At 40.8% G+C, this 24,355-nt stretch overlaps 2 protein-coding genes across 2 annotated transcripts; both read left to right on the forward strand.

The window, feature by feature from the left end:
* The first annotated feature begins 2,755 nt into the window (after positions 1–2,755).
* On the forward strand, positions 2,756–13,041 carry LOC135487994 (uncharacterized). Its single transcript, XM_064772330.1, has 5 exons — positions 2,756–3,174; positions 7,108–7,325; positions 9,565–9,703; positions 10,653–10,885; positions 11,545–13,041. Exons 1-5 carry the CDS (start codon positions 3,114–3,116, stop codon positions 11,758–11,760), a joined length of 867 nt encoding a protein of 288 aa, XP_064628400.1. The 5' UTR covers positions 2,756–3,113; the 3' UTR covers positions 11,761–13,041.
* Positions 13,042–13,924: 883 nt separating this feature from the next.
* On the forward strand, positions 13,925–23,869 carry LOC135487984 (N-sulphoglucosamine sulphohydrolase-like). Its single transcript, XM_064772317.1, has 7 exons — positions 13,925–14,050; positions 17,257–17,389; positions 17,825–17,958; positions 18,512–18,662; positions 19,315–19,553; positions 20,041–20,216; positions 20,626–23,869. The coding sequence occupies exons 1-7, from the start codon at positions 13,930–13,932 to the stop codon at positions 21,271–21,273; spliced, it is 1,602 nt and encodes a 533-aa protein (XP_064628387.1). The 5' UTR covers positions 13,925–13,929; the 3' UTR covers positions 21,274–23,869.
* Positions 23,870–24,355: the final 486 nt, after the last annotated feature.

Consider the following 24,355-nt stretch of genomic DNA (forward strand, 5'->3'; position numbering starts at 1 on the left):
TTGAAAAAGTGCATACTGTACACAGTTATATAATTATCCGAAACAGGAAATAACTGCAGTAAGGGTAGACCCCTCCACCCCTGCTTTCCACGTAGATATAATGGTCCACTGGGGCCGATTAGGCGCCCTGGAAAGCAGAAGTGAAAAGTCTAAACCTCCAGCTCTTGTTGATGGTTTTTCCCACAGAAACCTGCGTACCCCTTGTCGTGACACAACCACTTATTTGCAGCTATGTCACTGTTTATAGTTTTACTTTGAGTGGCGTAGTTGAACACGAGGACAACGAATTACCAAAACGATAGGAAACCGATCTCCCTTTAACAGTGGGATACACTGTTTACCATTTTTTATCAACTCTGGGATAATGGGTGATATGAATAAAGACCAGCAAATGCTTTTATCTAAATCTCCATGTACATTTACACTAGGCCTTCCTGTACAAAACCGGAGTAAAAGCATTTGCTAGTCTTTATTCATATCACCCAATATGTATCCGGCCCGGTATACGGTAAGTTAGACGGTTATGACTTTTAAACACCCACTTGCCCGATGTTCCGGATAGTGGCGTCACTATTGTTTTTTCAGACAGCTGGTGACCTTTGAGAACACCCCTCAAAGTTAGCAATGCAGTCAGTCAATCAGGGTCTTTATGGCCAATTCAGCTCATACATGAAGGATTGGGGGTCTTTATCAAATGTTATCGAAGAGATTTGAAAAATCTGCAAAAAATGATGGTCATAAAAGCGAATGTGAATTTTTGAAAAGGGACATTAAATAAAAAAAGATTTTTGGACCTTTTTTGAAATGTTTGTTACATAATGAAGGGATGGAAATAGGTGCATCCAAATACAACAGATATATGACCAACTATGCAATACACTGCTGAAAACCGCATTCAAATATCTTATTTCATCTCTGTGATATTTTTTTTAAATGTTGACCATTTACCTTCTGGTAGGAATGTACATGTGTAACGGACCGATTAACTCAGATGGTTCAGAATGACGTGATACTCACCTTAAAATAAACATTTGTGAACCAGAAATAATTACGTCCATTTCAGGGCATTATTTTGACTTTTTCGGCCTACTAGAGTCATTCTGGATCGTTAGGTCTTAATACATGTATATGTATACATGTACCGTTCATAGAGAATAGTTTCGGGTAGTTTGAAACATTTTTCGTTCATATGTGATAATTAATCTTGTAAGACTAATTTACATGTATATAATACTCAGTTGATAATTTTCCATCTCGTTTTTCTCACAACCTGTATTTTGGATGTAATCACCTCTGGCACGGGTGTGCTCCACATCCGTGCTCTACATCCGTGCCTCTTGTTTTGGCACGTACATGTACATGTACTTGACATGTACTTACTTTACTTATTCATTGCAGATAAGCCAGTCGCCCACTGGTTTGGTGAGGGTAGAAACCATGGACGAGTATATTGATCTGGTGGTCACACCTTTCGTGGAGGACGTACAGCAATACGTCATGATTTGGGATCGGACTGGAACGGGTGCGCTGATTGCATTTGTGCCTGCCAAATGCACCCCGCTGGCACAACCTCTTGATCTGACGGTGAGATCGTTACTAAATAAAAGAAAATTAATTAATTTTTTTTGAAAATTCTATTCTGACTATTCCTCTTTTTAATCTAGTGTTTTAATCATTTCAGCATTAATTTTTTTACTTACTTCGAAACAGTGTTAAACCCAATGAAGAAGCTTAAGCAATCAGCAATTGTAGTGATGGTGAGGGTTAATAGGCCTTGGCCACCATAAAATGTCTGCGACACGCGATAAGCTAATGCCTTTATTCATAAGGGTGTCTGGTTGAAATTGATCGTGTCATTGCAGTTTGAATGGCATGACGACAGAGACCAATTTTGGTACAGACCGCCCTACATTGATTTCAAAAGCATCCCACGGAAGTAGCTTACAAACTTCGGCCAATGACTATGACAGGCGGGTGCATACAACATAATGGAGTATAAGTAGCCAATCATAAACGCAAAACATGTGATCCCCAATGACCGGGGTCATCCCAATGTTCCCCGGCACCTATGTTCCCCGGTACCTATCTTCCCCCAAGATGTACCTATGTTCGCCGATACCTATGTTCCCCCATATAGTTTTTATGATACAGTTTATGTACCAATTTAAAGCAAAGGTGCGTGCACCATGGCCTTTAAGTCACGAAACAATGAATCTATACTGAGTAAAAATGTCTTTTAATACAAACAAAAAATACTGAAACACTGCTTTTAGGGGGATTTCTGGGAATTGCAATTTCCTGTGAGGTCTTTCCAGGAATTTGTTGAAACAAACCGTATCACAAAAAACACACTTTCCTTTGCGGACATAGGTACTGGGAACATAGGTACCTGGGGAACATAGGTACTGGGGAACATAGGTACCTCATCGGGGAACATAGGTACCACATCGGGGAACAAAGGTACCGGGGAACATCGGGGAACATAGGTATGCTCCCAAGTGACCCTTCAAGATGGCACCCGATACCGGTATTCACGAGGATATCCTGTAATACTAGTATTTTGCTCTTCGAAGACTTTTCCTGCCCGGGGACATAATATTTCCTCACCTCTCAATCTCTCACTCCGGCGCACTAACTCGGCTGTCTCGGCCTGCGTTTACACCCGCATAGGCTTTTATCTCGATTGAACATATGAATATAAAACGAGCCCGCATTGTTAATTTGCTTGTCTTTTATCGCAGCAGTTGCACATCGTCATTTCCGCTCTACATTGTCTCCCCATCAAGCTTTTGTAATATTCATTTGACATCTGTTGCCAGCTGTGTATATACAGCAGGTAGGCCTATCCAGCGATAACCTGATAACAGGTACAAGATATAGCATTCGCTCTGCTAGGCCTTTACCTGAGCCTCTCATATACATAGTGTCGTGGTGTCTCGTTACATCGTCTTACCAGCAGAATCTTCTTCGAATTACGCGTTCATTACCGTCATTGCTGGTTGCTGCGAAGGTACTAGTATCACATACCAACTGGAGTGTGCTAATTATGGAGAATATTTGAGCAAACGGACCAGCATTCACCACAGTCACAGCTATTGAGGACATACAATACAATGATGGAGCCGGACGGATATTTTCTGCTGGCCGTTACATTTTTGCTTGGCATAATTTTTGGTAAGTAAACTTTCACTTTTGCGAGCCCATCTGATTATATTCCAGCTGAAGTCGATTCTGTTTGCAATGCACCAAGTCTCTTTATTAACCCACGCGATGTTGCGTCCGATTCGCGACAACATGAAATTGCCAAAATTATCACTTATTTGGCTTAAAGGGAGAATATTTGCAATAGATCTTCACATTGCTTTTTTTGTGACAACCGCAGAATCGTGATCTGGGACACTTAGATTTAAAGGCGTATTATAAGGCTGGAGGGGACCAGGCTCTTCATAAGTAGAGCTTCTGCTCTCTTATCCAGAATTAAAATCATAGCCAAATTGTCTATAGGCCTACAGCCTGGTTTTATGCTTTACATGTATATACCTTTAAAAGGAGAGACGCATAGATGTTGCACTCCGAGAAGCGGGCGAAAAGGTGCATGATATAGGCCTTGTCCTCCGGCTATGGTAGGCCGTAGTGGACATAAATACCGATTTATGACCTAGAACACAATTCCTTTTCAGCGATTGGTTGATTCATGTTCCAGAACAGAATTCCTGTATTGTAATTGGCTGATTTATGTTCTAGACCATTATTCTTGGCCAGTGATTGGTCGATTAATGCTCTAGAATATAACTCCTGTACTGTGATGAATGATTAATGGTCTAGACAATATTCTTGTTCTCCTATTGGTCAAATTATGTTCGAGAACACAAATAATTATATTCTAGAACATAAATCAGCCAATTACAATACAGGAATTCTGTTCTAGACCATTAATCAACCAATCGCTGAACAGGAATTGTGTTCTAGAACATAAATCGGCATTTATGTCCACTACGGCCTACCATATCCGGCGACTAGAATACTAGCACACACATATCCATAAGATTGTTCGTTCAGGGAATTAGGTGCATGGCTATAGAGACCAGTGACCTTCAGTTTAAGGGGGACTGTAGGCAGGACCTAGTTGGTACTATTGGTGGCGTACACACTTGAGAAACTGGGTGAAAACTGAGGAAATTTAATCTGGCACACCTGGCTTCTATCTACCTATAGTGTCCCTTTAAGGATCTTACAATATAGCATATACGCCAGGAAACGTAGAACTCATATAATGTAGCTCTGCGAATAATAAACTGGAAAAATTCATTCTCATGGGGTTCATTGGAAAACGCAGCGATTAGAACGGTTAAATATTTAACAGACAGACGTACTGGGACATTACGCTAGTCAAATTAGCCGAACGTTGTCCGTTTTAGAATGACTACAGAAAGGGAAATCACATAGGCTTTTAATTTAAATTCAGAAAAAGAAAATGAAAACTGCGAACATTTGTTTCTAAATGAAAGTGGAAACATCGTGTACTTGGATCGAAGAGACAAGTCTAAACGAAACAACCCCCAGCAATAGAAAACCTGAAAAGAGCAACATCAGCCATGATAAGGTCACATTCTACTGAGCAAACCACTAATGTTATTGAGTTCAGCATAAAAAAAAATTTTAAAAGTTTGAAATTCCATTTTCGACATTTGAATCATTTTCTTTGAAAGAGCATATCACAAAGGCTGTTTGAGACGCAGGCTTGAAACTGTGTGTGAAGTTCATGCCTCCACTCGAGATAATATGCACCAAATCTGGAGCTGAAACGTCAGTAATTGTGAAAAATATAAACATGTTTATGGGTTGCATTTTTTTGGGACACCCTGTACTTAATGTTTACCCAAGGCCAGGAACTCAATTGGCCTAGAGATAATACTGGGTACTATTTGGTTTTGTGGTCAGGGATACATGTCATCTCTGATATCGCCGAAGAAGGCCTCCTCCTTCTGATTAAGCTCATAACAATAGCAGTGCGGTTCATATCCGGACAATATTGAAAGTAAATTAAGATAAGAATAAACACATGTAGGTTTGGAGAGTTGATATTCCAAGTTACTGTATGTCAGACTGTAGAACAGAAAATCTTCGCTGCATAAAATTGAGCGATGGAAATATTTGTCTACTATACATTGTACTTTTGCTTCAAGTGAATAGCGAATTGGGCGCTGTATATTGTATAAAAGTAAAGTAAAGTTTGTTTACTGTAGTGTCACCCCTTATGAAAGGGCCAGCCAGCTTTTGGCCTATGAGACACTTCCAAACTCCTAGATAAAGCTCTCTAATGCCAGACGCCTGGCGAGGAGGCAGTTTGTACCCTATATATATCTGACTAGCTGGCGGCTAACCAACCGGCCGCAGCGGAAAGAGGTTACCAGCGGACGCCTTAACCACCGGGCCATCGAGATCGGTAGTCGGTATATGTATTGGTGCAATTATGATAGTTGGACCAGAGTCTTTCAAGGGCCTAGCTAGATGCAATAAACCTCTCTGGAAACATGGCAACAATGACATTAAATTCTTGCTGAAAAGCAAGAGATTTTCGCGGCCGAATATTTTCACGAGCATTATCTACTCGCGAAATTCACGAAAATATCCTACACGGAATTCTTTTTTTCTACAGTAATTTTACTGCACTGATAAAACATTTTGAGGTCAATTAACAATCACTTGTCATTTATGGACATGAAGCATAATTTCGTTGTCAATTTGCTCCTGTTCAATATTTGCTGTTGAATTACTGAGATACATGAACGATAATCAGACGAAACTGGTAATTGTATCGGGACTAGGCAGACTATAGCCCTACATGTATCCATGGTGGGCATAGGCTGATACGCATGGGCGTGGGCAAAGAAAAGGGGTCGGGGTGCGACGAATCTCCCTTTGCGTTGAGGTTTCCGACAGAGGGTAAAATGGTTGAAATTACGTACCCAAAATAAATCAGTTTGAAAAAATGATTAGTGAATTTATTGTTGAATTTACATGTTACAAGCCTACAGAATAAATGCTGCGGCGATTTAGAGAATGAGTCACATGAAGCCATCCAGATATCAAATAAGTCACAACCTCATGGTCTCTGGCGTCAGGTGACAGGCTTCGCCATCGAATTTTATTCAATGGGCGATCAATATCGTCATCATCATCATTGCCCATCGGTAATCGTCATTAGCATAATGATTATGATCATGATGCTTAACATTGACGATTACGACGAAGACGACGACGCATCGACAGTGGGGATGGAGATAATGCTGAAGTTGATAATTACATGTAGGCTAGACACCAGGGGCAGTCCATTTCGTCATCCCAATTGTATCTCCTTGTGGCGACAGGACGAGGCCGGCCCATTACGTCTGGAGTGTACCGGGTGACGGCCTAACATAATATTCATGAATCTGGTGTTACACGAGTCAAGTCTATACAGGCGACGTTGTGTATAAACAACATTTGTGTATTCCAAGAAAACAATTGGTGAAAGAAAAATACTCTACTTTCACCGATCTAAGACCAGTTGATTAATTATAGTGAAATCGAAACCAATGCAAAGCTGAAGCATGTGGTCATGACCATCGAAACAACTTTGTGCCACCGCCCATTGTTTATAAAAGTACATATACAGACACTGGGTATCAAACGGCCATATGCACAATATCAAGCTTGAATTAAATATCCAGAACCGGTCTTAGATCGACGGAACTAGAGTACTGCTTGAAGTGTTAGCAGCGTCCGCTGATGCGAATTACTACTGTTATTGGTCTCATAGATTGTTCGCTGTCATGCCTATAAGCAACCCAGTTAAAGAAGTGTTGTTCATTAATTCAAGGCTCTAGAAACACAAACATTCCTCATTCAGGATAGAGTAACCCAGTACATAAATCACAACGAAAAGCACAAGTCCTTGTCTCCCATTTCTTGCCAAAAAAACATTGAAAAACATTGAAACACGGATGTTTAGATACCGAAAAAAACACACCCACAGGTCAACACTCTAAACTCGTAACAGTGGTAATTATAGATGTAGGTTTGGAGCGAGTACTAATTGAAGCGGTTCAAAATTGTATCTCACAGAATCCAGCGCAACGAATTGCTACCAATGCGTGTACTATTCCAACATGGACGAAGACGAACCTCTTCGTTACCAAGAACAGCAGCTTTTGGCGTTCACCTCGGGGCATTATGATAGAGACCTCTTCTACAAAAAGCAGAACACTAGAAGTTGCTTTCTCGGACCAACACGAGCAGAGGGGTCGAAAGTATTGTTATCGGAATGCCCGCATAAATGCCAGGTAAGTGGAAGAAGCCAGAATGACGTCTTGCAAAACATACATTGGATCATTTAGAGAAAAGAGGGAGGTTAAGAATAGGAAGAGGACGAATTTTGTGTACATTTCTATCCGTATACGCAAAAGATGTCCCTGATTCCACGGCAACCTCCACAATATGAAAGTGTGCATCATTTTCCCCTATTTGTAGAGGGGGATTTGTCAAGCAATGTCGAGTAGTCAGTAAACTATGGCATAAAGAGATAAAATGCAATATACGTACTTTTGAAAAATCCAGGCCATCATTATGCTTGAAGTGGTCATGATTACTTATCGCGGGACTAACGGTGGCTGGGAAAAGACATCACATGATTTATTTTTTTAACATGATTTTTTCCCCTGAAACATCTCGTTCTCGTTCTCTGATCAAAATCTTAACCTCTCTATTATCTCCATCGCCCGAGATATTATCTCGATCGATCGAGATCGATTATAAGTCCATCGATCGAGATATTTCAGGAAAACAATGTTTGACGAAGGCCCATAACAGAACACACATTGGTCATGAAATAATGGTGATTGGATCATTTATGTCTCCAAGCTTACTTAAATAGCGCCGTTAAGTGACCTTCCAATTTACCGAGTCACCAGTTTCATCAATCATCGTCGCCTCTTCATCAGAAAGAGCTGGGATTTTCATCATCAGTGAGTGCGTACACTGCTAATATGAGTACATCGCGTGCTGTTTTTCCTATGTAGTTATTTAGGTTAATCGTCCGCGATGGTAATCATTGCTGGACAAACAATCAATTCTATTTCAATGTGAGTGAAAATTGAATAATTTTCCTACTAAAGCAGCGCGATATCAACTTACTAACAACTAGGCCCCCGCTTGATATACGATTCCATCATTGTTGGTTGGGACAAACGATAGTTCAATCTACTATGGAATGTCACATAACAATGAGGAAAGTGATAATTACTTGAGAATTTGCGGAATGGAACATGTATAACACGATGATGAACTCATTAAAGTCGCATTCTTTTGTCCACCTCCTGCTGGTGCGACTGGTCTCTTGCTGCCAGTCCCCATTAAAGTTTAAAAATATCAAAATTTGTAATCGAATTTGACAAGTTCCAATTGTGTTACGTACTGCATGTAATTGTCAACATTGCCTTTTTGTTGACAGATCTACAAATACTACATGTATATATACCAAGTTTTTGCAAGTCGCGTGCATGATATAAACTGCGCTTCGGCATTGTGTATTTCATTTTTATTTTCCTGGACCACCAGTAATTTCGAATACCCCTTTAAATCAGCACAGTGAACCATTTAAAATCAGTACTCCCACTGATGGATGTGTAGCATTTTTCAACATCCTTACAGCATAAAGAAATAAGAAGTAAATAGATTCATATGTGCACGATCATAACTGGCATTGGAAGGTCGAATTCCTCGACATGGCTCTTATTTTCGTAATACATTATGTGTTACATAGGCCTAAGTGCAGTACGTCTATTGATGGTGGAAGTGGTATCTAGCTGATGCGTATAACAGGGAACTGGATCTATTTTGACGAGTGATAAGAAAATGATATCCCACCCCTCAAATATTTCAAGCGCATGCGAGACGTAGCAGAGACACCTATCGACGACTATACATAGTCTGGTCCACCTGGAAGGCTCCCTTTAAATCAATATGGTTTGAGCCTAGGTCCCTGCATGGTAGATGGCGTTTACCCTTTCCCTGAGCCGTCTTTCCAGAGCAAATGATGATGCCAAAATTGATTCGATTTGATAACAAGTTCCATCGAGTAATAGCCCATGATGGCGTTTACTCCTCTCTAAGCCGTGTTTCCAGTGCGAGATGAAAGTGCCGTTCATCCAGGTCGGATCAAAATCGAACGGCGAATAATTTGGCGGGTTAGAAAAACACCCATATTGAAGCTGGATTCAATCTTTGCGCCGTTTTCGCGGACGATTTTTTCCGATGTGACGATAAGATCGGATGTACTGTCTCTTGTCGTGTCGTGTATAAACGGTTTCTGGAAATTTAGGGCTGGTTCGATTCGGGAAAAATTTGGGATAGCTTGATAGATGGACGAGGTTTATCCGATGTGGATGTGATCTGAATGTCTTTGTCGTGCCGTGTGTACATCGCTTTAATTGTGGCACCCCGGCCCGGCACATCCACACGAAATTTTATCAGTTACTGATAATACAATTTCCTAATATTTCTTCAACTGCTTCCTAATTTCAGACATATTATCGTGAAGAAAATACTGGAAAATACGTTGTCATTCGTTCATGTGCTAAGCAGTCAAATTGTTTCAATGAAATGTTCGTGGATCACGAAGCGGCTAGAAACAGCAGATGTTGTGCAGAGGATAAGTGCAATAGTAAGTGCGGATACCCATCCCAATCACTTCAAATGTAGATTTAGCGGCGTAAATGTGAAATGAAAATGCAATTTGTTACATGTATGCATCTATGTCTGTATACTGTGCATATACTCTCTTTTACACATTAAGAGGTCAGTCCTTGTGAACGTTGTAATACCACCCACACTATATTGGTAGGTCAAATATAACGAATAGGCCCTCTATTATGCCAGATTGGTCAGAAATTCCTGTACATTTCCATAAGGTCGATCAAAAGATTAATAACTACCTGTTAGTAATGACCACCATTGGAAATGTACAATACTATAGAATTGGGTTGTGTTACCTGTTAATCATGTTTTCTGTACTCTCTTGGGACTGACCTCTTAATGTGTAAAAGAGAGTATTTTATAGGTTAGTACGGTATGTTTAAAACATGTGTCTCCTTTCATCTCAGTACTTTTTGCTATGTTTATTTGCATACATGTCACACTGTACATTGTTTATCTTGCTAATTCACCTCTGTAATAACCACATGGTATTATTATCAATAAAGAACAAATTGAAATGGAAATTGAAATTGTATATCGGGTGGCCAAAGAAATTTCGGGGTTGTAATGACGGTTTGAACAGTAGGCGTATGCTGGGGCCTCATCACGAACAGCCTTCTCCTTTAATAGTCAGCGCCATACATTGAAAATGTGTGCCAAACACTCATGAATCACGATAAAATGTCATAGGCATATTTGTGACTTGAACATGCTGAACGAACAACGAGAAGAATTCGGGACTTGAAAATCATATCTGTAACCACTTATTACAGACAGTCTTCCCCTGATAAGAGAGCAGCTGTCTTTGGTTTTGGGTGAGATCTATTGAGCGGCGCTGAGAGTTGCAACACAGCTGCACATGTATAGTCAGTTTTAAGAGACTCAGTACTCCATTTCCAACCCTCTTTTTCCTTCAGATGATGGTGTAACACGCGCCACGAGGTGCCACCGATGTTCCTATAACGAAAATATGAAAATAAATGAAACATTGCTCTTACATCATCAAAAGTTAGGGGTAAAATCAATGTCTGGATTATCAACCACAGACATTGAGCGACTGGGCTTCCAAGGCAGCATTCCAAATCAAGGATTTTGTAAATATAATCCATGGGACACAGAGCAGGTTTTGTGCCCCAGCAAAACATGTTCGGTAAGAACTTTTTATCAACTTTTACAGTCTAAGAAACCAATTTTTTGTTGTCTCTGAAAGCAGTGCGCCTGGTTGGGAAGACTTCCCGTCGCAGGGACCAGTCGAAAGTATATACTCAAGTTTTCAGCACCAGGTTAATAACTTTTCCTGCTACACAGTCTCTGAGTGCGCTGTACATCAGGCATTATAGGCGCAAAAAATTATTTGGTCAGGGCACTCTTAGAAATAAAGGTTTTTGATATTGTCATAAATATACATCCCCGCGTAGAGTTTTTTTGCAGCAAAAACATTGCTGAAAAACCTCTCATACGGGGTGCATAATTTTGTTGGCTACAAATAGCTCTTCAAAAGCTCAAACTCCTTTACTTCTGAGAGCGTAACTAATGAGTTAGAAACTAAACAATCATAACGCAAGGTTTACGTGGAGAATTCCCGTAAATTAAAGGCTCAGTGATGGGAATGGTGTTACATTACATTATGTCCGAGGCGTTGTCATTAAATAAACCTATAATTTACTGTTTCCGTCTTCATTTTGGCGCATTAGGTTTGAAGGTTATGTTGTTGGAGGATTTGCAAAAATATGAAAACTAGTTACACAACTTCTGAGAATCTTATAATCGGAATTGACAATCCTTAATCACAAAGTTTAATATTTTCAGAAATTAGAGTTTTGGCGAACAGACAGCGCCAAGCGAGGTCGGGCAATCCACACCATAGTCAGAGACTGTCTCCAAGGTGGGAGCTCGTGTCAAACGGACGTGGAGGGCGGATCCATCAAATGCTGCATGGAGAATGTTTGCAACGGGACTGGCCATCTTTATTTCAGCTGGTCCATTCTGATAGGAATTTTAACTGGATGTATAATGTTACGCTGATGGACCTTTTTCGTTGTTGAGTACATGTACATGTAATTAATGTTTTCAAACGACCGGCATGGATGAAAACTCTTCTGTGACTGTAAAAAAGTGCTTCACTTCCAGGATAAAAAATTTAGCTGCTGTGACTCATATCACATTTTCTACGGGTCATGATTTCAATGAAGATATTACGAGTTTCTGATGATGTTGTTAATATGCCTGCTTTAGCCTTGCGAATTGGTTGTACGTACTGCTTTGTTGTCCTCAGTGCGGTAAAACTTGCTGGAGAAATGGAATCATGCAGCGCCTTGAAATTTCGAGACACAGAAAATAAGCCGTGACAAGGAGTTTGACAGAGAGTGTGATAATACGATGATTACATTTTCTACCCATTATCTATATAATACAAGAGCCTAATTTTCGCTTCCGAGTTTTCACAGTCCACAATGCAGTGTGGGGATTCGGACAGTGTCAGCAAATCACTGTCCTCTATGGTTACCGAAGCGGCTAGCAGACGACAGCAAATAAATTGAAAGCACAGGCAGATTCAACCGCGAATATTTCCTATTCTATGGCACTCCACGTGGATTTGCTGGTTGGTATTTCTAGATGATAGCTCAAACACATTTGTTGATAGGTTTATGTTTATGGACAGTCACACAGCGGACAGTCTGCCGTGTATTTTTGCGTTTTGGGTCACTTTATAGAACACTTTGAGCCAAGTGCTTGTAATCACATCTTCCTATTCTGGTACACCCGCTACACAACACATGTGCAACCCGTGCAATAATCTCCACAATTTATAGGCACAATTGTGGTAGAAATAAGCGCGAACTGTGCCATTAATTTGGCATAGAGCGACAAAAGCACTGATTTATCTACTTAATTATTCAGGACAGCATCATCAATATAAACCTATTAACAGGTGTGTTTAAGCTATCGTAGCAAATCCACGTCGAGTGCCATAGAATAGGAAATATTTGCGGTTGAATCTGCATACATGTGCTTTCAATTTATTTGCTGTCGTCTGCTAGCCGCTTCGGTAACCATAGCGGACAGTAATTTGCTGACATTGTGCGAATCCCCACACTAATAACTATTCCAAAACACATTGGCGCATACTTTGCTGATACAAGTGAAAAAAATTAAATAATGAAGACATTTCTTTTACGTGGAGGGCAAACTGTAGTTGTCTGTGGTCTATTATATATGAACTGTTTTCGCGTGGTTGAAAAAAATATTTAAAGAAAGAATGTACACAGTAAACATTTCGATACAGAACATTTTATAATAAAATATTGATTTTAATCATTTTCTTGTTATCTCCGCTCACATCCGGACTATCGAGTGGTGACACAAACGCATGAGAGTCCGGATGCTTCTACTAGGCACTTGTTAATTGATTGTGAGGTACAGTGGAACCTCCCTTAGTGGATACGTCTAGCAGGACACCCTCTCTAATGAAGGACAGTGATTTCGGTCCCAAATGGGTCGTTTCTATTCGAATTAACCTTTGAATCAGAACACCTTTCTCAGTGTTAAGGACAGGACTTGTTAGCCCACCTGGTGTCCTTAATAAAGAGGTTCTACGCTCGTCGTGCCTACCAGAAGACATCCCCCTAGCTCAAGGTACATGTACATCGTTTGGCCCCACCATTGAATGTTGGGCTGGAGACCAGACTGACTTTTGCCAAAGGACACCACCCTGGCCTTGCTCAGGCCGGGGGCTCTGTGGGGGAGCTCTATATTAGGCCAACTGCCGACTTCGACCGAAAACGGACTGGCTGTCAGGCGTGTATTCCGATCGCAGAAGAAGAATAAGAAGGTCCCAATAATACCTAAGTCTTTGACATCGGTGAATCATCGGTTAACCAGGTAAAAGACACTGGACGTCAGCTCAGGGTGTGTCTAAAATATATTTGATATCAAGAACATAGCACCATGCATAATGAGTTCCTGAAGGTTATACATGTCCTAATCAAGAAAGGAGCTTCTTGATTCGTTTGTTTCTTTCGATGTTTCAAACTGAGGAAGTTTAAGAGGTCTCCAATCAGTCGTCAATGTTCTTTTTGTAAATCGTCCCTTTGAGAAACAAAGGGCCATACCCTCTTCCAGCTGCTTATCGAGGTGGCTAGGCGATCATGTGACTGTCATGTGACCGACTACCGGAAAAGGAGAATAAGCAAAATGGCGAATGTCAGAAAACTCAGTTTTTGTGATTTGTTCTGTTATTTTTCCCTCCTAACCGTTTACTTCGGTGGTGTATTGTCTGCATCGACTTCTAAAAGAAATGTTCTTGTAATAATAGGTATTGTCATGGCTTATGAGTGATTGAAATTTGTTCCTGAGTGAAATAATTCAACTTTGTAAAAGTAAAAACTTTTCGACAAATGAAAACTACCATGCACTGCAGCATGCTCGCTCACGAACTGTGTGACTCGTGCACTGGCACGGCCACTGCCATGACTGCCACTGGCCTCAGAGTCTAAGGCCAGTGGTAGGCCAATGATGGTTTTGTAGAGCAGCTTATTTAGTTCTAGTGACCAAGCCCTTTTTCAGATAGCCCTACGCCGCAGGCGCGGTATCACCCAGTCCCAGCTGGCTCTGTAGCTGATTGGTCCAGAGGGACTTGGCACAAAATATGGGTTAATGTGGTTAAGTCGGGTCTGGGGTGGGCAGATAACACATCCCCGGGCCTAGAAAAAAAATCCTAGGCATATATATATAGGCCTATATCATATATCAGAAATACTCTTAACTCGGCTCTATAAGACCAGGCCGGTAAATACCACCCACTACCAAGTTTCATGGTTATTCATTCGCAGCCAGGGGTATTAGGCCTATAGAAATCCTTGTCAGACCTTATTGGTTGAGAGAACTGGAGTTGTGCTTTTGCATGGGTAATGTTATGATTGGCAAGTAAGTAGGCCTGTCACCGACTTCATGGTTTGGCTTTCATGAAATCAACTTGCATTAAGAAGCTCAATGAGTGGATTGTGACCATTCATCTCTACATGATCACCTTTCTGTGTCCTGGGATGTGCTGACCTCGGGGTTTGACTTGTTTAGACAGGGTGTTGCAAAATGAATGTTTGATGGTATTCTTTTCAGAAAGGTTTGTTTCGTTAAAAATTGAGCTAACAGATAACAATGACTTGGTATAACTTTATGATATGCTTTATTCTATTCGCAATTCATACATGTAGTAATGCACGTTGGTCTGTTGCAATTACTCCTGCACAAGTTCGTTTTCAACGTCTACAAAGTCAAGTCCATCCTCTTCCTCCGCCTCCTCGTCGTTATCATCACCCATTGGTGCTGCAGGCCCGTTCTCAATATCCCGTGGTCTGAATGACGCTTCAAATCCGCTTAGAATTACGCGGGGTTCCACGGCTTCCCAGGCATAGCTAACAATGTTCACCACATCCAGTAGTTGCACTGGTAGACACGCACCATCGTCATCTGTGTGTTCTATTTTCCACATCTTCCATTGCGTTTTGGCGTTACTCTTGAAGGATTTCATGACTGCAACGTCAAGTGGTTGTACGAGTGACGTGCAGCCAGCTGGGATGAAGTCAATTATACCTCCCATCTCAGTGGTGCGCAATCCAAAGTATTCGGTTCTGTGCACCCGATATCTGTCGACCAGAAGCAAAAAAAGATTGCAGTGTTCGGCATCAATATGAGGCTGAAATACCTCATCTAACCAGTGTCCAATCGTCTCTTCTTTCACCCATCCAGTTTGGGAGGATGTAACTTTAACATTAGCAGGGATGTTCTGGTTCTCCAGTTCAGCAATCTTCCGAACGAATCCTCGGCGAGGGAATTTCAAATGAGCTGGCATCTTGTCCCCACTGGCAGAGATGCAAAGTGAAACCGTGCAGCTTAACTTTGTGTTTGACCTGGACGTCCTGACATCAACAGACCGGGCACCTTTGGTGTTACATGTATAAAGAGGGCGACAGTCAAAAAGAAAGAATGTTTCATCCATATTGAACACGAAACGAAATTCAATACCCATCCTTTCAATGGTGTCTTTATTCCGAAACATTTCGACTCGAGCCGCAGCATCAGCGGGAAGAGTTGTGGTGTTCTTATTAGCCTTTCGAAATGAAATGTTCTTTCTTTTCATGAAGTCATTCACCCATCCAGATGAGGCTCAGAAATCATGAAGAATAGGCTTTGAATGGACAATTTCATTTTGTCTCTCTTCGGTGAGATCGTCCCACCAGGCTACATACAACTCCAACGCTTTCTCCTGAATGTCCTGCACAGCAACAGGGAGGCGTTTCTCCCTCTGGTCCAAAACCCATTCATGGACTTGTTCCTCAACTTCTGTCCAGGTTCCGATATTCCTTGCTCTTTTCTTTCGTGCATTGCCGTTGTTTGGTCGCTGAGCAAGTTCCAATTCCTCTAAATTCCATTTACGGAATGTCTCTTCAGGGATCCTGTAGTGTTCCGCAAATTCCCGTCGGTCGGCTACTGTACCATTATCTAATGCAGTGTAGAAATCACGAAGATACGCAATTTTCTCCTTGATACTGTAACTCCTGCGCCTTTTCGGCAAAGGTGCAGCAATATCGACTTCCTCGTCATTTGCATCCATGTTGTACTATGCCTATCTCCTAATTCATGCATTATGACTACCATTAATAAGGGGGAATAAAAAGACCCAGTGAGGATTTATTGTAGTACAAAAAAATCAAAATTCATAGTCAACAGTATGACCTAACCACATACAGGTAGGTGAAATTAACACGAAACTTAACAAACACAACAAAGAGCTAGGCCTGATGACACACCAATGGCGACTCACAGTCATGACTGCTCATTACAGGCCTATGCTGTTTATGACCTGTCATTGGTTCTTCTTCATACAATATCCCAATGAATATTGATATGTAATGGGCGGGCAAGAGGTGTCTGGCCTGGTCTTATACTAGAGCCGAGTTGAGAGTATATGCGCCTCAGATTTTATTCTGCCCACCCCAGACCCCGACTTAACCATATTAACCCATATTTTGCGTCAAGTCCCTTTGGATTGGTCTGTTATGCGCAAACTGTACAATCATCATATATTTAGGACCAAGTTCTAAACTGTCGTATGCTTAACTGAACGACCATATACACAGGTAGACATCACGTTGTCATGGCACCAAAGGTGGTCGTTCAAAGCGAAGCAAACAGCTCTTTTTCTCAGCACAACGAACCAAAGAACACGTGATATGCAACCACGTAGTCTTTTGTTTGTGCTGGTTTGTTGTGGTCTTCTGCGGCTTTCTCTGTCTCAGTGATGTAGGGATTTCTTGCAAGGATACCGGTTAACTTTGTTCTGCTGTTCTGAACCACTACAACAATCTTCGGGCTGTTTTCTCTTGAAGTGTGCTATTGGACAGGACAATGACTGAAGTCACCAACTGAGATGCTGCAGGAGCTTTTTTTAGGAAGGAGGAGTATTAGGTCATGTCAGAACTTTCAACTTCAAAAAAAATGTTCATTTTTTTCATTTTCCAGCTGATGATGGTGGTCTTCAAGGCGGATTCTATAACCAGTCTGCATGTAAGACACCAAACCTGGACCAACTAGCAAAACATAGTGTCACCATAAGAAATGCCTTCACTTCAGTCAGCAGTTGCTCGCCCAGCAGGTAAGAGAATTTGGGCCATGTTTAGGCTCATCGTGTACAACAGAGACATTTCAGTTGAGCCACAGCAGTGGATGCATGAATTCAGCTAAAACTTTGAAGGCGAACTATTGGCAGGAGCCGTGGGTCTAATTTGGCCATCTTCAAGTGACTACACAGTCAGGGCACTGGGTCATGTCAGATTCAGCACTAAATATATCCCTCGTACATCAAGCGTGAATCATTTCAACCTACTGTGAGATGTGAGAGACCCCTATTGGTGGCGTTGTGTAACTTTATCTTGCCTGATAGCTGCTGCCTATATTGTCCCTTTAAACAATATTGAAATTGATATTTACGGTAATCGAACAGCATACAACAGTGTAGTTCACAAGGGCTTTGGCAAGTGGCAGTGCCGTTACAATACAAGTTTGTAAATGTGATGCATGTATTTTCCAGGTCTGCCATTTTGACTGGTCTGCCACAGCATCAGAACGGCATGTATGGTCTGCATCAAGACGAACAGCACTTCATGTCGTTTGATAAAGTCCAAAGCCTTCCTCTTATATTGAAAAAACATGGTGTAAGAACAGGTAAACATATATCTAAAAAGTTTTAACAATCCACTGGGTGAGTGGCCAAACAGCTCATATCATCAGGCCAGAACTTTTTGTTCCTAATTTTTGTAGCGTTACTTTTAAGGCCGAGGCAATTGTTAAAAATTTGAAATTTGCAATTGATTTGAAAGTTTCCAATTGTGTAAATGCAAAGTAAATATAAATTTAAGCACTGCCTTTGTGTAGTATGATATACAAATACTATAAACTCCAAGTTTCAGTAAATTCGTATGCGTGATAAGACCACTACGGCATTGTTTATAACTGCATTTCTATTTTCCTGGACCACCAGCAATTACGAATGGAGAACCCCCATTAAAGGCGATTACGAGTATCATCACTCCCCCAGCTAGTGCTGTGCAGATTAAAATTTTTGGGCAAGCCTGGTACTCATTTACTCCTCTAAACAATGAAATTTTCGCAATGGGAATGTTAATTTGTGGTCCTTTGGCTGGTTGCTGTAAACAGAAGCTAACATTTCTTACCTATGGCTGCAGTTTTATGTACTGGTGGTATTGCTTTGTTTCAGGTATTATTGGAAAGAAACATGTTGGTCCGTCGGAGGTGTACCCTTTTGATTTTGCGTACACAGAAGAAAACTACCCAATCGCACAGGTCGGAAGAAACATCACTTTCATGAAGAATCTTGTTCACAAGTTTTTTCAAGGAGCTGATTCCAGGTGACTGTTGAACCTACTTTTTACCTCTGTGTGATTTGTTTGAAATAACTATACCCTGTGCCTTGCCCCGTTATTGCCACCAGGGTGACGTGGTGCAAAGTGAAACAATAAGCAAAATCTTTTCACTAAAGAAAGTATAACTCGTGTCTGGTGGTGACCTACATGTGTTGCAGTGTCCATTTGTCCAACTTTTGCAAAATTATTTCAACTGGGAAAGTCAATTTACATACACTTTTATACAACGTACTTGAATTGTCTTGTCCTTTGAACCGCTCTGGCCTGTACTCGATATCCTGATTATAACAGAGTGGCAACCGAAACTCAAGTGAACTGGACTCGTATTTGCAAATTTTTCAAAGCTCGGTTTTTTTTAGTAACCTTGCTACATACTTGAGACAAATGCTAAGCAGAGTTCGAAAGTGTAGAATAATAGTAAAACAGGATTTTGACTGCAGCACTTTTACATTGTAGGTGTTAGGTTTGCCATGGCATCGTGGAGAAATATGCACTTCAGTACCTAGTGATAAAACTAGACAAGTCCAACCAAGCTTTGGTCAACACAGCTCCCTTGCTTTGTAATTCTGTCTGCATTTTTTGATCTCTTGGAATAGCCCAATTTCAATCTGAAATAATAGATATTTCTTTCTTTCAGGTCTTTTTTCCTGTATATTGGTTTCCATGATCCTCATCGATGTGGGCACACGAATCCCCAGTTTGGCAGTTTCTGTGAGAAATTTGGAAATGGTCAGCCAGGGATGGGCTTGATTCCAGATTGGAAGCCAACACATTACAGCCCGGATGAGGTGGTCGTTCCTTATTATGTCCAAGACACTCCTGCGGCCCGGGCTGACATTGCTAACCAATACACTACTATAAGCCGATTAGATCAAGGTAAATATTGAATGAGTGTCTTAAACTAGTCGACACAGTTTCCAGGGACACATTGTCACAACTTGCTACATAAATGAAAGAGTCTTTTGCTGTCTTTTTTATGGCCTACAGCTCAGCAGCAAACCAATGGATGTGTCTTCACCGGTAATATAAAGTAAAGATTTTATTCTCTGAGCAGCCACAAAATTCATAAGATAGAGTAAAATGAACAAAACAGTGAAACCTCTCTATTAAGGACACCCTCGGGACTGACCAGTGCTGTCCTTAATTGAGAGGTGTCCTGATCAGTGTCAAAGTGAATGGAAACAAACAGCTTTAGACCATTGCTAGTGTCCTCAATAGAGAGGGTGTCATTGATAGAGGGGTGATCTAAGGGAGGTTCCACTGTACCAAATCTTTAACTTTTCTGTTTATATTACACTTCTGACCTAACAGTTGTTTCCATATTTGATTACTAATCAAGCTTGTGATTTCTGGATTTCTGCAGGTATCGGATTGATATTGAATGAATTGAAAGAAGCAGGCCACTTGGATGACACCCTGGTCATCTATAGCTCCGATAATGGTGTACCGTTCCCAAGTGGTCGAACAAATTTGTATGAACCTGGAATGATCGAACCAATGTTGGTGTCATCACCGTTAGACAAAGAGCGGTGGGGACAGGTATGTTAAGCATTCATTAAACAATTGCATGTACATTTCATTGCAGGCCTACTGTGGTATCTATTGTTGAGGCCAGAAGTGCTGGTAAAGCCAGAGGGTTGGGTTTTGAGAGTAATTTTGCTTCAAATTCCAACAAACCCATGTGGTTCGCTCTGAAGAAATGAACCTGACTCTTCCCTAGATTGAAAGTTCAAACTTTGGCCCATTGATATGGTATTCTAGTTGAGAATCTACTTACTTATCACTGGAGTTTCTCTGCCTGGTGTCTTAGTCACTCTGCTTTTGTGAAGCACCCCAGTTAGACAGCAAGTGACTGAAAGACCTTGATTGTTGCAATCCAACTGAGCTACGGAATGTTCTAAATGCTGATTTGTCCTTGCGTCATTCACATAACGTCTTCTTGTTCCAGGTGAGTGATGCCATGACAAGCCTCACAGACATCGTACCCACAGTCCTAGACTGGTTCAACATCACATACCCGACTTACAAGGTGATGAAACATCGTGTCAAACTAACAGGCAAATCAATGCTTCCTGTTTTGAAATCGGAACCACGTAGCGGTTGGGACGAGGTCTACGCCAGCCATAATCTTCATGAAGTGACAATGTACTACCCGATGCGAGTCATCCGCACACGACAGTACAAACTCATACAAAATTTAGGGTATAAAATGCCATTTCCTATTGATCAGGATTTCTTCATCTCGCCGACATTCCAAGACATTCTTCAACGATCGAAAAACCACAAACCTCTACCTTGGTATAAAACGTTGAAAAATTATTACTACAGGGACAAGTGGGAATTATTCGACGTGTTGGCCGATCCAAAAGAACTTGTTAATCTTGCTAAAGGTGATAGATATTCAAGTGTTTTGAACAGTCTGAAGGTACAGCTGAATCATTGGCAGAATATTACGGCAGATCCATGGATATGTTCGCCTGATGGAGTGCTTGAAGCGAAAGGAGATTACAAACTCAATCCGCAGTGCATGCCTCTGTACAATGGCCTGGAGTGGGATAATTATCATGATGTTTATCACAATCACATTGAGACTTAGGGTCGTTGTATAACATAATGAAACGGCCAGGGGCCATTGTGCTCACCGTATACATCTTTTAGTAGGCAGGATCATGCTTAGTTTAGAGGTGAATATGGTGAACACAATCAGGCATGAAGACTTTTTTTAGATGTGTATTGATGTCAAGTAATAAGACAGGGCAGTATATATAAGTTTATGATCCAACCAATAATTGTCTATGACATCAACAAGATCAATATCGTGTGATTGCTAAGAGTCCCTGCAATAAAAAATTCATCGAAAAAAAGTCATTAATAAGCGAGATATTGCACGTCCTACTTTTTCAGTTTTGACCCCCTGGTTGCCAAATCAAGAATCAGATCAGGCCAAAATTCGGTGTCAGAGATTATCTGATGTAGGGGGTTACATGTACCAACTTTCAAGTTCATAGCTTCAGCAGTTAAGAAACGTGCCATAGTTACACTCTAATGGCCAATTTACGCCATTTGACCTCTGTGACCTAGATAAGGAGGTCAAATCCAAAAATCGGACATGTGGTGTATCCTTGCTAGAAGTCCCTGCCATAAAAATTTTATCGAAAACAATTCACTCAAATAAGCAAGATATTGCACTTCTTCCTTTTTCCATTATGGCCCCCTGGTGGCCGAATAAAGAATCAGATCAGGCCAAAATTCAGCATCAAAGGTTATCTGATGTAGGGGGTTATATGCACCAAGTTTCAAGTTCATAGCTCTACTGGTTAAGAAACGTGCCATAGTTTACACTCTAACGGCCAATTTACGCCATATGACCTCTGTGACCTTGAAAAGTAGGTCAAATTGAAAACCCGTAAGACATGTGATGTATTCTTCCTAAGAGTACCTACCATAAAAATTTTATCGAAAACAAGTAACTTATAAGCGAGATATAACACTTTTTAGATATCCACTTTTGGCCCCCTGGTGGCAAAGTTGAGAATCAGATCAAACTGAAATTCAGCACCAGAGGCTATGTGATATAGGGGGTTATATGTACCCAGTTTCAAGTTCATAGCTTTAGTGGTTAAGAAACGTGCCATAGTTTACACTCTAACGGCCAATTTACGCCATATGACCTCTGTGAACTTGAAAAGTAGGTCAAATTAAAAACCCGTACGATATAAGATGTATATTCGCTATGAGTACCTACAACACAAGTTTCATCGAAAACAAGTCACTAATAAGTGAGATATCACACTTTTTAGATATCGACATTTGGCCCCCTGGTGGCCAAGTTGAGAATCAGATCGGACCGAAATTCAGTGTCAGAAGTCACCTGACCTAGGGGGTGCTGTGTACAAAGTTTCAAGTTCATAGCCCTAGCGGTTAAGAAACGTGCCACTGTTTTTGAAATAGGATACGACGACGGACGACAGACGACAGACGACGACGACGGACGACGGACACTGCGGTATTACATAGACTCCCCTACGGTGAGCCAAAAAGTCAATCAGTACTAGTTCATATCTACACCACAGGGGCTAATGTATAAAAGATGTGTTTAAAGTAACAAAATGTTTAGTCCACATTATATTCAAGATTATGAAGATCTGTCACTCAGAAAGCATTTTGTTCAATACATTTGTACAGCTGAGAGTTTGACAGAGGTTTCACTGGTATTTTATTTGGTCAGCTTATAAAGATAAGTACCTGCATTTACAAGAAAAAGGGACAAATAATTACCAGGGACGCAGCCAAGATCAACAGTAAGATCACTAACGGCCGCGCCCCTAGACACTAACAGTGTTCTTAGATACTTCAACATAATGATACGACCCACAAAATCTAGTTTTTGTTGTGCAACTATTTTGGAACACCCTGTTTTGTGAATTAATCTAATTATTTCATGTTCTATTGAAGTGTATGATATACAATCATGTGGGTACACGATTTCACACTGGGTCAGAAAAGAAGTAATTATTGCGCCCGCTTTGAATGAGACAATCGATTTTTTGGCCCATAATCATATTTAAAAATACAGGTGTTTGGTTGTGTAGATCACTAATTAATACCCCAAGAAAAAACGTTTGTTGTGACAAAAAATGCTGCGATTGTGGTTTGTGTGTGCAAAACTGGCTTGGTGGACCTTGATTGGTTTTATTTTTTTGGTGCTAATTCTGTTCACCGAAGAACATGTACATGTACATGTACACAACATATTGTGATGAACACCAAGACGGCAGCACACTCGGCTTTATTCCTTATTGGAGAAATAGGGTTGTCTTCAGCCCCACTGTCAAAGATATTGCATCGGTGTGGCAGAGAGATCATGTTCTTTTGGTGTGTTTTTGAATCTATCACTCAACAAAACTACACATAGGAGGTGCCCCGCCTGATATTAACACAATGAAATGAACGTTATGAGATTGATCTGTACTGTATGTACATGCAGAGGGTGTGAAAGTTTTTTACTGTTTCTAGAGACAAGTTATACAATTGGGCCGTCGATTGTTCTGTACAATGCCTTGAATACTGTGACCATCACTCAATTCGCATGCTTTTACACATGTATCATATCATGTACACAAACAAATGTACATGTTCATTGACAATTTCTATACATTTCTATATTATTATAATAAATCATTTTATTTTGTGGAAAATTTTCATTCTTGCTCTTGTCCAAAATCCCCCTGCCCCCCATGACATGAAGTCATTGCGTCGTGCTGCAATAAAATGCGACCATTGTACATTGTAGTTCTCTGGTTTTGTACACGGGACAGAAAAAAAGCAGAGGTGCGTGATGTGGCCGACTGTTGTCACTAGGCCTTTTGTCACATTGAGTCAGACTTTGAAGATACATGTATGATCATCCTGAACCTCATGGTCTACAGTCCTTTTAAACATAGCCAATGCAAAAACTGTGGTGGTCAAGATGATATACGATTAGATTACAACCAATCTATCGATATGATACCACACTGACCTCGTAAAGAGACAAGGAAAATAATGTGGAGTTACATTTTCAATGAAAGACGAACAGCTTTATCGGTGCTTAAACTTAAAGTTAGGACATTTAATTTAAGGGATACTGTCGCAAGATGTCCATCGACCATGAACGGGGAAGGGAAGCTGTTTAATTT

Source organism: Lineus longissimus, chromosome 1 (assembly GCF_910592395.1).
Source record: "Lineus longissimus chromosome 1, tnLinLong1.2, whole genome shotgun sequence".
Lineage (NCBI taxonomy): Eukaryota > Metazoa > Nemertea > Pilidiophora > Heteronemertea > Lineidae > Lineus > Lineus longissimus.

What these genes read in the sequence shown, in the direction of transcription:
- LOC135487994 (XM_064772330.1), top strand. Translation starts at nt 3,114, where the DNA reads ATGATGGAGCCGGACGGATATTTTCTGCTGGCCGTTACATTTTTGCTT. An exon ending in TTTGCTTGGCATAATTTTTG is followed by an intron (nt 3,175 to 7,107) that starts GTAAGTAAACTT and finishes TGTATCTCACAG; the next exon opens with AATCCAGCGCAACGAATTGC. An exon ending in AATGCCCGCATAAATGCCAG is followed by an intron (nt 7,326 to 9,564) that starts GTAAGTGGAAGA and finishes TCCTAATTTCAG; the next exon opens with ACATATTATCGTGAAGAAAA.
- LOC135487984 (XM_064772317.1), top strand. Translation starts at nt 13,930, where the DNA reads ATGGCGAATGTCAGAAAACTCAGTTTTTGTGATTTGTTCTGTTATTTT. An exon ending in AAATGTTCTTGTAATAATAG is followed by an intron (nt 14,051 to 17,256) that starts GTATTGTCATGG and finishes TTCATTTTCCAG; the next exon opens with CTGATGATGGTGGTCTTCAA. An exon ending in AGCAGTTGCTCGCCCAGCAG is followed by an intron (nt 17,390 to 17,824) that starts GTAAGAGAATTT and finishes TGTATTTTCCAG; the next exon opens with GTCTGCCATTTTGACTGGTC.